The sequence below is a fragment of the Aythya fuligula genome, chromosome 2, assembly GCF_009819795.1.
Source record: "Aythya fuligula isolate bAytFul2 chromosome 2, bAytFul2.pri, whole genome shotgun sequence".
In the NCBI taxonomy this organism is placed as follows: Eukaryota; Metazoa; Chordata; class Aves; order Anseriformes; family Anatidae; genus Aythya; species Aythya fuligula.
Window position 1 is genome coordinate 21,328,737 of NC_045560.1, and position 13,688 is coordinate 21,342,424.

Here is a 13,688-nt window from a genome sequence, read left to right on the forward strand (position 1 = left end):
TGAAAAACAAATTATTTTTATGTAGCACAGGTTTTATGTCAGTAGCTGAAAGAACAATTTACTTCCAGCCTTTTCATGTGTCAATTATAGACTCATGACTTCATTGCTACAGTTATTTTTCTACTGCAGATAAGGAAGTGTAATTTAAAAGTACCCATCAGAACATTTTTTTTCAATGCTTGTTGCATAATTCACATTTTCTGCCATATTTGATTGCAGAATTACAGTCTCAAAAATAAGATGGTCCTATAAGTTTTGTGAAAGTTGTCAGTTTGCACAAAAGAGAGACTAAACTTAGAGCCCACACTGATGGAAATGGTGCAGCAAGTTCTCTCCTTGTCCCATTGACCATTTAATCAGCCCATACATAGGTGTCAGCCATAGATCCATTAAAAGTCATCAAATGTATAGCTCACAACCAGCTGCAGCACACCTAATGCTCTTGCCCAGTCAGTAGATACTGGACAGAAGACCCCTTCCAGACACTGAAGGGGTACCTGATACTGCCATGGTAGTGATGCTGCACTCAAACTGTAGGAAATTAGAGCTCACGGTTTCATAACTCATGAAATATCTTGTTTTGTGTACATTTTGCAGTCAGTACCCTGTTATACTAATAGAACTAATTAGTAATGAGCTTAAAGCCCTAAGAGACTTTCATGGAGTCAAAGGACACAGTTTCAGCTAATATTTTGGGGCAGGAAGACAGTAAGGCAGCATCTTTTCTTAATTGATATTCAGGTAAGGAATTTTTCAGATGCAAAGAGAGAAAAACGTTCTTCAGAGTAAGAGCCATGATCTGCTAGTGATAAAAAGAAGTTTCAGAAAATGAAAATTAGAATTCTATGTCTGTATTATAGAACAAAACCAAGTTCATTGAGTGAATATTATTTAAAAAAAAAATGAGAAAATATAAAAAAAAAATAATAACTGATCTGTGGGATCTGTTGTCTAGCAGTTGAACAGCGAGTGATGTGAATTGATCAAAGTCCAGCAGGGTGTGATTCTTCTTTGTGGGAGCATGTTAAATGGCTTCAAGTTCCTACAACTGTGTTCAGTGGAGCACAAAAATCATAACATGGAATTCCTAAAATATAATAACAAATCAGTTGGATGAGACATGCCAAATCACAAAATGGGAAAGCAAATCTCCTTGTTTCCACATTGCCCTTGCAGGGTAGTCTTTCCTTTGTATGTTAGCTTCCAGTCCAGCATCTTTCAGCATTGTGCTGGAATGAAAAATGTCCACTCAGGCCCTTCAGAAAGGTCTTTTCTGCATGCCCCCTCAGTAAGAACTGCAGATTTGTTCCTTGCTGCAAGCAAGGTCTTCTCACATGCCCTTCTGCTGGGTGCATGTCTCTGCCCCGCCTGCATCCTGCCCTCCAGGAGGTTCTCTAGGACCACTGTGTTAGGGGAATGAGCAGTGTTCCTCTTCTCACAGAGGTTCATAGTTCAGTGAGTCTCTCCCCTCACAAAAGATACAATTTACAATAGTTATGCATTAAACTGGAAATATATAGTAGTCATCGTGTCTGGATACAGGAACTCCAGGGTGTGGGCTGCTTGACCTGAGCACCACCTTCTCCTCTTCTCTGCAAGCCTGAAGGGATTTGACTAGTGGTACAGAAGGTAGAAAACCCTCTGTCAGGCTCAGTGGCACTGGGCTTTCCCCCCATTCTTTGTGCCAGACAAAAACAGGTGGTGCAGGGGAGCCTTTGAGACATAAGGAGAGCCAAAAGATGGACTTACTCAGTAAACGAACATTCGGCATTTGCTGCACACTGCTACCATGACAACCAGCAGGAGATCTTCAAAGACAAACTGCCAGTGCTGTGAACTCCATTTACAGCCTTTCTCGAACTTTAAAGAGGAGACTAGAAAGGAAGAAAAGTGTAGGAGGCGAAGGGAAAGGCTGATGTTCGGACAGCTGAGTCCTTGCAAGCAGCAAGGTCTGATAACCCTTATGTGAGCTGGAGACATGGGTTTTAGCTCACTTGAAGGTAAGTATGGTATGCTACAACTCAGCACTTTTCACTTTAGCTACATCTGGTAGAGCATGAGTTTATTTAACCCTTCTGTTAGAAACTCCTTTTGATACACAGTGAAAAAAAAAAAATCATAGTTCTCAGTTTTTTAATCTCATGTCTCATAAACCTTTCAAACTTAATTCATTGTATTCATGGGGAATACTACATTTCTGTAGTTAATATGCATTCAACATTCGGTCAGGAATGATTCATTCAAAAAGCTGTTAACAAAATAAGATTACAACCTGTTGCCCAGTTTAAGTATCTGAAAGGAAAGCCACCGCTCCACTGCCAGCCGCTGTTGAGATTCAGACTGTTAAGCCCAATCCAGAGGGGGGATCTCTTGCTGTCAATTAGATCTAGGTAACCAAAAGAGTGGGAATTCTCATCACATTTGTTATGAAATGCTCCACGACCTCAAGTTTCAGAGGAGGATAATAAATGTCTGTTAGTGATTTTCAAGTTCAGCACAGAATCTGTGTTTACTAGTAATAAATTCAGAGACTTTATTCTTCAGGTGAAAGGTAGAGAATGGGAAAAGACTAGTTGACATATTACTTTATCTGAATTTAATATTATTCTATGGTTGTATGTAAGCAATAAGCCCTAAAAAAGGGCTTACTGAATTGCAACTGTTAACATTTACAAGTTTAGTAAAGTTTGGTGAAATTAATTCAGGGTCTTCATTCTACAGAGTTCATGCATAAAGCCACAAAGTCTTTATGCAGATTTTCACTGGTGTTTTGTACAAAATTTTTATGTGATTTTAAAAAATCTGTTTTATTAGGTCTACAAAAAGAATACTGATTTCTTAGTACAAAAGTCATATATTGACTATCTACTATAATGATTTTGTTATAAGGTTCTTTTCTTGGACTGGTATGTTCATATGTTCTGAATTTGATCCAAATCTTGCTTAATTAACTGGAAAATTTTAAATTATTTGCAAAGAATAATAATAATAAAACTAATCTTAAATGACAATTCCACAGCTTTTATAAGTTCCACTTCTTAAAAGTGTAATTTACAGTAATGTCAATACTTTCCTAGCAGCGGAAATGCTAATAATAATTTAATTATTCATTGTGATGTGATTAAAGCACCAAAAGATTTTTAATCAGACAAAAACTCCTTGACACTCTTTTATTGCTTGTTTGCTCACCTCTTAGATACATTTGCTCATGTATCTCTGTGACACTTAGCAGCTCTGCATTCTGTTGTTGGCAGCTCTTCCTTGCTTGGTGCCATGTGAGAGCTGACTGGAAGTTTATCTGGTAGTAGGTTCCTGTCAAAGGATCTACACTCCAAAATTTGTCATTGTCACTGCCTGTGTGAGAGAAAAGATATTTAATAGTGTAGTTTGTTAGAAATATAAAAAATGTTATGAGAAAATTTAACTACAAATTTACTCGTGAAATTAGATCATTCTAAACAAGCCTAAACCCCTAAAACCCATACTTTTCAGTTAGTGTGCTCTTTATTAAGTAAAAGAGGGTTTGCTATTGACATTAACAGAGATGATCTTTCATCCTTCATTTACAAATTTTCTGCCAAATCTGATACTCTTCAGGTTAAAAAAAATAAATAAATCAGTAAAACAAAACTGCACCTTAGCCATTATCTACTCTGAAAATCTTTTCAGATTTTCAGAAGCTCATAAGCTATATCTGAATTAATTCTTCTCTGAAATACAGCTGAAATGCAAAGATTTTCAATGATGGAAACTTTACTCTTTAAGTTATGTCATCTTTTTTTTTATTATTTTTTTTTGTACATCCTATTTCTACTCTTTGTGGGTCACTAGAACTTAGAAATTGTCTTCTGGGAGCTTTTTCTTAGCAAAACTGATCTCTGAGTATTTGCTAATACACTGTGATTACAACTTCCCTTAGATTTTTCTTTTGTTAAGGAAAATAAGTTGGATTTCTTGAACCATTCCTCAGAGAAAAACAAAAACAAACAAACAAACAAACAAACAAACAAACAAAAAAACACTTCCCTATTTTTCTATTGTGTTTCTTTCTTGCTAATCCATTTCAATATTTAATATTCATTTTGAAATGTAGACCCAGGTATTGATGACAATGTCCAACAATTATATAATGCCAAATACTTCTTGTTTCCCAGTTTGTACAGGGAGGGTGTTTTGCCTCTTTTAAGCTGTTGTGTGTAATATTGCACCAGGTAGTCATCTTCAGCAATGTCAGTGAAAAAGATGGTGGTGGTTGTTGGCTGATTATGAGCTGAACCTTGTTTCTCCTATCTATCAAAATGACAAATTTGATTGAAAAATGAGTCTGTGGTATAACACTGAAATATTAGGCAGTATTTTCATTATTTTCAGTAACACTATATTTTGCTGTCCTTCAGAGTCTGTTCTCAGATGCACATACATTTATCTGTTGGCTTTCAGTGTAGCATGAAGCAAAGCAAGGGAGAAGCCATCACGTGGGAAACTTTACAGGCGAAAGGCTGATGATGCAGCTCTTCCAGTAAGACCTGTGAACCAATCTTCTTCCTTTTTGTTTTCAGAAAACAAACTACCTTCCCATGGACTGTAGACCAATATTGTCGCGCAGAATAGAGATTTGCATGGATGGAGACAGTTGTACTACCGTTACCACAAATAGCAATGGGGTATGGAAAATTATAGACTGTGAGTAGCATCTCTTTTTTGAGATTTGGCTAAATGTGGTCATATTTAAAACATATTGGTATTTTCTCAGGTATTAACTACTGATGGACATACCCAGACAACTTCAGTTTGACTGTAGACTCACAGGAGATGTGTTCTGTTTCTTCTGTAAGGAAGGTTATGTCATGGCAACACATCTTTTAGTAAAAAGAATTTTTTACTAAAAAAGTAAGAATTTTCCTTTCCATGTTTGTAACAGCATTTCAGTATTGATGTATTTACCTAACAATGCTGTGTGATAACACCTATTTCAGCATTTGAGACTTACTGACTGTTGAACAGAATCCGTACAAGTGATCCACTTCGAAGTCAGGTGTTGTTGCACACCAGAGCAAGCCATCTGACCGGCCAGCAGCCGTGCACCCAGTGTACCATTTACCATGGAGCTTGAAAGGGAAGGCACATGGAGCTCCATTGGCATTTCCTAGCAGTGTAAACAGATCTGAGGGGACAAAAGAGAAATGATAATATACGTATAGGAATCTCTATTTTCTGAAAATATCTTGTGTAACAGAATGGTAGCATGTACAGAATTATTTCCTTATGTTTACTATTGGTAAAAACCTTAAGGATTTTTGTCTTTCATCCAAGAATGATAATACAATTTCACTAGTACTAGTAAACTGCTTTAGTTTATTTAATTAAACTTGTTTAATTAAATAAAGTGCTTAGAATAAAGCTAATCACTAAAATAACTTAGATCCACCTTTGCTTTTAAAGTAAAGAAATAGAAGAAAAAAATGACTTTTTTTTTTTTTTTTTCACTCTGTAGCCAAGCACCTCTGCATCTCTGGATGGAGGAATGGCAGCCTGAGTGTGTGAACTGATCATCCAACATTGCTTCAGGGGGAACAGCTGCTAAGACTAAGGGGAGCAGAAATAAAAGAAGTCTGTGATGGCAAACAAGTGAGTACATGACACTGTCAGGATTAATCTTCAAACATTACCTTCATGGCCTTGAGAACACAAGTCATCCCTGGTTCCATGGATCTTCCATTTATTTGTTGTACCTGACACCTTGTTCAGTACAATATTGTCTTTTCTCCTTTTGCCAGCACTGAGAAACAAATTTTCCCCTTGGATTGCCAAGCTTGCATTTCTGCACTCCCATTTTTGGAATTCACTTTTCTTGTTGCAGGGATACAAAGAAATTTTAGACTGGTCTTGCTTGTAAGGCACTCCCAGACATTGTGCAAATGCCATGCTCATCACCTGCTGGTCAGACACCCATCTGAATTTTTGTAATTCGCTATTTTTGTTGCAAGCAGCTGTTGTGACTTCATGAGATCTCTGAGCAGTTAAGCATTGTTTGCTATCCTCATTGTATATTAAAAATATTTTATCATCTGTAAAAAAAATAATCAGAATTAATGTATTTATCGTGAACATATTATGAGGGACCTTGTAAGGAGAGAGATGTATTTTGTTGACAATTCTATGCTAATCTCCTGACTCATGTCAGAAGACAAAATTTGAGTCACTTTTGTCACGTCAGACAGCATTTTCAAGCCTTTTCTTTCTTTCTGGTAAGGAAAAATAAATGCATCTCATGTAAATATAGTGCAGAGCAATAACAATACATAAATTATATTATGACGTAGCTTCAAAAATATCATCAGTACAATGGAATTTTCATGAGTATACTGGATTTTATTTTTCCACATCCATGATGAAATATACATTTCTTTCAAGATTTCTAAAAGAGGCCTCACTGAATATTCAGAGGTCTGCCATCACTTCCTGCACATAAATTTCCACCAGACTATATTTGTGGTTAATAAAGCTAATAAGTTAAGTTTATTTGACCTTTGCCTTCTGTAATTGACATGTTCTGTTTTGTTTGTTTGTTTGTTTTTCACATGACCTTTGTTTATTTGATTTTTTTAGTTTGTTTGGGGTTTGTTTGTTTTTTAAGGATGAAAAATGATGACTTATTACCTTGCCCTCTTCCAGTATCCTCTTAGTAATTCATTTATCATCAGAAATCAATACAAATAAACACAACCAAATCACTCAGAAATTGTTACAAGAACCAATACTGGGCAGCATATAGAGATACCAGGCATGTGTCTGTACATTCCTGTAACATCTTTCTATTTGTCCAAGAGTAACAGCACAACAGAATATGCAATACCCTTCCAAACATTAAAGTAAATTCCTAAGCTAGGGACAGGATGTTAGGGGCACTGTCAGTGTCGAACTTTGAGCAGAATAGAAAGTGCTGGAGAAATTTTGATTAATGTATTTATGACAATTCTTGTTATATCTGTGTTTAATATTCTCTCTCCACAGAAGGTCCTGTGTATTTTTAACAGCTTTGTAATTTATGAAAGTTTCACTTCTTCAAATCTGGATTCAGAATTACAACACAGTTTCTTCTTTCCTTTAGTTTAGTTTTAGTTTTTTATAGTGATAAGTTTAGATTTTATAAGTTTTAACTTATATTAAATCTTTTAATTATTACAGATTACTACTTAAGTGCAAAGTGTAATATACAAAATTTCAGCTTTTGCCCTCATAATTGAATCATATTGGGTCTAATAATAGGAATTCTCACTAATAATTGTGATGCTTGTGATTGGGCCATCACATGGGGTTGGCCCATGTGATCTGGCAGAGTGCAGGGTAGGCACCCTTTTTTCACTGGCTGGTGCTGGCACAGCTCACATGACACAGTGTCTGCTTTCAGAAGCTGTAATTCATATCCTGATCCTCCACAAATTTAATGAATTGAAGGATGGGTAGGGAAAATATCCTTGAACCTTATCACTATTTTAACGTCAAAAGGGAAAGCCAGCTGAAGTCTGTTCACAGTCAGCTACAGAGCATTCACTGCATCTCTTTGCCTTACAGTAAAGGTTGCAGTGGTTATTCCTGGGCCATTCTTGACTCTGACTTTTACAATATTTTTTCAGTTGCCCCAATATTACAGCACAGACTCCATTGCTTCTTACACATTGTCATCCTAAGGACAGGATATACACATAAAGCACTCTTTCATTCTTTACACTTTCTTATTTTTCACAACTCTTTCCATTTACTTCACATAATAGACATAACCAGTAATTAAGATGCATCCAAAAGAAATCATTAGCTGAATGCATGACTGTCTTGACTTCTGACTCTTAGCTTTGTCTTATCCAGACTTTTCCTTTCTCTTTAAAAGTGAACCAATATCTCTATCTTTACTGATTGTAACTCCAGTTAGGATGAATACGAAATAAAGGATAATCAAGCTGCATGAAAATCTTAAAGAGCTTAAGAAATGAGCAAGAGAACAAAAGCTTCCACTTTCACATGTATTTTTGCAGAGGATAAAGAATGAAACTCACCGAGTGTCTGAAAAGAAGTATGAACGAAAGAGAGGAAAACTAAGACTGTAGAAAAAGTCAAGGGTTTCATTCCTTTCTTCTTATTCACAAAAAGATGAACAGAAATTCATTGTTGAAGTAATGATCCAAAAAGAGTTGTTGGTGCTGGGTCCTTCTAAAACACTTCCTTGGAGAGTTTTAATTGAAAGAGAAAACTCTGGGCTGTAAATAAGGAAATATCCTGTCACGTGTGGTATTTTGAATTCTACAAACGATTACAAAATTTAAACTTTGCATCTGAAAATTGTTTCCTTCCATTCAGATGCAAGTGACTAAGTTTGAACAGTTTGACATAGTTCTGCTATTTTTTATTGTTATTGTTGTTGTTGTTATTATTATTTAATTATTGATTTTTCTTCTCTGGGGTATTTACTTTAAATCTCATGCCTGTGAAACTGAAAGAAAAAAAAAAAAAAAAGTTCTTGACCAGATATACAGATATATGCAGGTATATATAGCAGGTCACTGCAATAAAGGATGTATTTAATTTGGCTTGCCAAGCAGTGTTAACTATCACAGTGTGAAAAGTTAACTGGAACAAGATGATTTAATTTTGGTTGGAAAGTTGACAAAGAGAATACTATGTACATACATTCATTTTGTCTTCTTCAGGTTATCAATGGGTGACACTATTGTGTCATAATTTCATGTGAATTTGACTCAGGCGAACCAATGCAAATTAGACAAATCTGTACAAATCTTTCTGTTAATTGATGATTTTGACAACAAAACAGATTGAAAACTACCTTTCAGAATTACTTAATACATAAAATATGAATGAATTTTAACGCTTAAAATTCATTCTTTGCACCATGCGTGAGACAAGCAAAAAGAAATATTCTCAAAAAAAAAAAAAAAAAAAAAAAAAAAAAAGCTGTAGCCCTTTCTTAAGCAGAAATCAATTCTAGCTATGTGGCAAAAAAATATACATTATTTGTTTTGAAGGAAAAAGATATTCAGCAAAAATTACCTTTAGAATTTTGTCTCTGTTTTCATAGCTTTATTATGAAAACAAATCCCCTAGTATATTCTGCAAGAATGATGCATCACTTTATGTAAGACTTGATGAAATCCATTTACAGAATATAGGGTCTTGCAGAACTATGTTAACGATATCAGCTATCAAAATATCAAAATTATAAATCATGTTATTAGTTGTTATATTTATAGTTTTGTTTTTCTGTTTACTCTTCATTTGCCTTGGCTTTATCACTAGCCACCAAAGAGTGCTGGATTTAGTTCAATGTCAGTATTTACAAAAACATAAACATTGGTACGTTTTCTAACTTACATGAAGGAAAATAAATAAAAAATTGTAAGATCAAGAGGACCGACAGTAAAAATAGTTCGAGCACAGAATGCCCTTCATTTCCTGTCCTCTGAAATATTTTCTTCTTGACTTCAATATCCATCAACCACCAATCCAACATCATATGAACCTCTCCTTCCCAACAACCTCACCTGTACAGTTTCTATGCACTTTTTAAGGGTCTGTTTTTACCAGAGGACCTCCTTAAGGTCTTTCTTTCTTTCTTTTTTTTTTTTTTGTTTTTTCCTTTTTCTTTTTTTTTTCCTTTTTTTTTTTTCTTTTTCCCAGTCTTGCGTAGACAACATAGAATAAACAAACAGCACAGTACACATGATACACTACCAAGATGCTGTTCTTTGCCCCACTGCCTTACTGGCCCGAACCATCTGAGGTTAAGCATGAATACAATGTCCTATCATGAGTTGAATTGTCAGAGAGTTGGAGGTTAAGAGAAGGCAAAGAAAAATGAGGTGTCAAGTGAAATAAAACAGGAAAGGATTCTTCCAGCTTTATTTGGCATTCACATTATTTTATAGTTTATTTACATTTATTTTTATTCATATGCCTCGTTCATGTTTCTGTGTTTCCTTATAATCTTATAATGTACATGACTCATTTGGTCACCAATCCATATAACACAGTTGAGCATTAGCATGCTAATTCAACAGCACTGAAGTATTATTATGTAAGATATAGATCCTTTATTGATATAATGTAATATTTAATTGATGCAAAATATACATTGTCAAAGAATATCACTAATCTAAATTGAAGCTCTGAAACTCCATGAATGAAGGACAAATATTTCACTTATAGCTACAATATTATGACAAGAAAGGCAATATGGCAAGTTACAATATTATGGCAATTTTATTTGTTTAGTGTGTAATAAAGGTGTGATAATGGAGGAAAGCAATTCATGTAAATCTCTGGTTATTCCAAACACCATTTCATTTGAGTATCAGTATGCACTCTCAAAAGGCAGGCTTTGGGGCTGAGTGGTGTCGAACGCTCAATGTGTATCTGTACTTTGTTCTGTGTGTGATGGTGCCACAGATCTCTAAAAAAAAAACAAACACTAGGTTATTGATCCATATCTTTTAACTCCAGATACACACTGGATCTTTTATTTGTCATGCTTGTTTAATTAGTGATTTTACACAGTACTCTGAGTCTTAGTCCTGAGAGAATGTCTTGAAAAGCATAGAGCAATAGTCCTTAATCCATACAAAAGCAATAATTGCTACTTTAGTTCATAATGTAAGCTGGTGTATGTAACATTTATTATGACTTCTTTTGTTCTGGCTAAATTATTTTTTAAGCTCGACTTTACAGTTTAGCTATGTAATCACATTAGATGATGCTGTGTTCATCTTTTTCTCTGTTGCTGGCAGGATCATTATCATCGTCTCCTCCAGGTAGGTTACTGCTGTGCTCTAGCAGTGTGCTATATTGCCTCACTGCTTGTTGAGTCTCACTTTGGGTTTTGATCTTGAATAAGAAATAAGCCATGAAACCCATCGCTACTAAAATGATGACGACCAGAGTAAGTATCCAAACAGTGCTCTGACCATGTTCTTTGTCTTTTTTGGCATCTGTAAATAAATACAAAGTTATTAGAAGCGTGCCTATTAGAGCCAAAAATATGTAGACTACTGGACTAATTTTCCCCTTAGTTACTGTGGTGTTAATCAGGAACCCATGTTTATGAAGGAAGTGGAATATAACTTCCAACATGGCCTTCTTCAACTGCTCTCTTGAGGCAAGTATAGGAAGTTTACAAAGATGCTGTGGTTGTTAAGGTGTAAATACGCTCACATGCTTTTTTAGGATGAGAGCTGTATTAAAAATCTGTCGCGGTGTCTGTGTGTCAGCCCCCTCACAGACATTAGAGCATATGAAGGAGCAAAGAGAGGGTGATCAGTTTACCGAAGCATTTAGTTTTCTTGGGATGCTGTGCGTGTCTTCTAGGTACTGCTAAATCATTATGGCAATTAATTCAATGGCAACTAAGTAAACTAAAAACATATAAATAAATATATAAACCATATATATATATATTTCATAAATTTTATATTTCATGAAATCGTAATCATATGAAATTATAAAAAATCATAATTTCATAAATTCAATACATTAAAAAATACAAGTGTTTGTTTACATGTCACTTTGAAGTTATTGGGAAGGAAAAATAAAGCCTACCTTTCATATTTGCAGTTACTTTAAGAATAGCTGTCAAAGAGAAAGACAGATGTTTCGTCAAAATTGCATTCCCATCCTGACAGACCATTTTCAGCTAAATATCTGGTAACCTGCACACCAAGGTTACTTTAACGCATCTTCTAGAAACACATTTGTTAAATTAATAATGAAAATGTGTGATTGATTTCAACCTGATATTCAACGTATGAAACTACATTGTTTTGCATTTCAGAGCCTCCTTTTTGACTCTTTATTAGTAACCAAATAATCTCCAAGCACAGATAGCTCCTGACTGCATCAGGCTGGCTTTCCCTTCCCCTCTGGCTGATAAATCTTGTCATTGTTGGGTCTGCACATCAGCAGATGGGAACAACTTGATCAAATGCTAAGGCTATAGGACAATTTTCCTGTACAGCACACGGTTCCTTTGAGACCCAGCAGATTTTTAATTCACTGTAATCCATTCGCATCTGTAATAACATTTATCAACTCAAGCTTTCTTATGAAGTTTTTCCCAGCTGTGCAAAGATGGCGCTGTCTGCAAGATATTTCTCTGCACACTGGACAGTGCAAGCTGGGTGCAAGCTGGCCTATGGCCTGAGCATTTCAGTGCAGCAAGCAAAAGGAGCTGTGCAGCCACAGCAGAAGCACAGCACGACATTAAGCTCTGGCCTGTTCATGGGCAAGGATGAAATACAACTGTTAAATTGTCCCTTGGGAGGATCCAGGGCTCGCTGTGTTGTTAAGGGTACTTATTCAGAAAGAATGTTCTGCTGGAGAGCCTGGTGTCAAGGGAATATTATCAGCACTTTGGCACGGCACTTAAGGACCACTCCTAATCAAACCCTCAAAACAAATTATGTGTAGATCCTGAGTTTGTGCTTTCTGATATAACTGGTAACAAGGCATTATCTTCCTGTAGTGTCTTTTTCTCTACCTACCCAAAGAAAACTAGAAGTTGCCCTAAAAGAGGAATTTTCCATTTCAGAAAATGCTCTGCCACTACCAAAGCATGTACAGTTGTTTGCCACACCAGCTGCAGCTTTGCTCTGCTAGGAGAAAGGACAGAACCTCAGAAATGTGCTGAAGCTTGGGGGTTGCGAAATAGGGCAGGAAATTGTACTTTAAATAAATAAATAAATAAATCTTTTTCAAAATTAACAGTTGAACTCAAAAATACCACATGGCTGCTTGGCTCACTATATTCTGATATTTCTACTTCCTGACCAAAGCAGATGGTCCTCAGTTACACAGAAACACAACATTAAAAAAATAAATGCTAACCAAAACACTTCAACTATTTTCAAAGGTCACTATACGTGCTCTGGATTCTGCTTCCGTTCTGTTATTATTTAAATGAAATTGTTTCATCCATCTCTTGCTGGAACAGCATGTAACAGTGCAGCAAGAGGAAGAAAAGCAAATAATTGATGCAACTCTTGTTCCATAGAACAGGAATTAATGTTACCAGGAAAATGCGTGTGCATGTTGGAAGGGAGAAAAACCACAGAGGAGCTTAAACATTTTCCGGAAAACATTGATAATCTTTGGTTACTAATTGAATATTCATTACAGAATGTGAGAAAATCTGAAGTTATAAAGTAATAAAACATGAACAGTACATACTATGTATTTGTAATATTTTTGGATGAATGTTGAAACAAGTGATAAGTCTGTAAATAGAGCATTTTATTTGACATAAATTGTGGGTCTTTTGTAGTAAAGATATTGTATTATTACTACTGAAATAAAGCCATAACCATCAAGAGCAATTATTAAACAAGTCACTTACTCTTTGGTTTCTTACAAATAAACCCTTTTTCAGAAGAGCAAGGAATGGCACTCCAGTACCCGGAGGAGGCAGACAGTTGCACGCAGTAATCAAGCTGTTCCATTGAGGGCCCTTCTTCACCCCAGTTGACAAAGTCAAAGGCACTGTTGTCTTGCCAAAGCAGCGGCCCTGGTGGTGCAAATGTTAGTAGCAATACTAATAGTTTCACATCAAAGATCTTCACTAGTGTTATTTTTCCTCTTCAAAAATCCCCTCTGTGGTTATTTTCTAATGCATTTTATTTCTCTCAATT

General features: G+C 35.6%; 2 protein-coding genes across 2 annotated transcripts in view; both read right to left on the minus strand.

The window, feature by feature from the left end:
* Positions 1 to 8,209, minus strand: part of LOC116485494 (macrophage mannose receptor 1-like) — a 34,311-nt gene extending 26,102 nt beyond the window's left edge. The window contains exons 1-5 of the mRNA XM_032180891.1: positions 8,055 to 8,209; positions 5,670 to 6,068; positions 4,991 to 5,164; positions 3,190 to 3,354; positions 2,273 to 2,386 (exon numbers count right to left, since the gene is read on the minus strand). Of these exons, the coding sequence (XP_032036782.1) occupies positions 2,273 to 2,386; positions 3,190 to 3,354; positions 4,991 to 5,164; positions 5,670 to 6,068; positions 8,055 to 8,124 (922 nt within the window). The 5' untranslated portion in view covers positions 8,125 to 8,209. The remainder of the gene's footprint in view (positions 1 to 2,272; positions 2,387 to 3,189; positions 3,355 to 4,990; positions 5,165 to 5,669; positions 6,069 to 8,054) is intronic.
* Positions 8,210 to 10,748: 2,539 nt separating this feature from the next.
* The window catches only part of LOC116485496 (macrophage mannose receptor 1-like), a 34,549-nt gene continuing 31,609 nt past the window's right edge, over positions 10,749 to 13,688 (minus strand). The window contains exons 26-28 of the mRNA XM_032180893.1: positions 13,397 to 13,564; positions 11,605 to 11,634; positions 10,749 to 10,997 (exon numbers count right to left, since the gene is read on the minus strand). Of these exons, the coding sequence (XP_032036784.1) occupies positions 10,756 to 10,997; positions 11,605 to 11,634; positions 13,397 to 13,564 (440 nt within the window). The 3' untranslated portion in view covers positions 10,749 to 10,755. The remainder of the gene's footprint in view (positions 10,998 to 11,604; positions 11,635 to 13,396; positions 13,565 to 13,688) is intronic.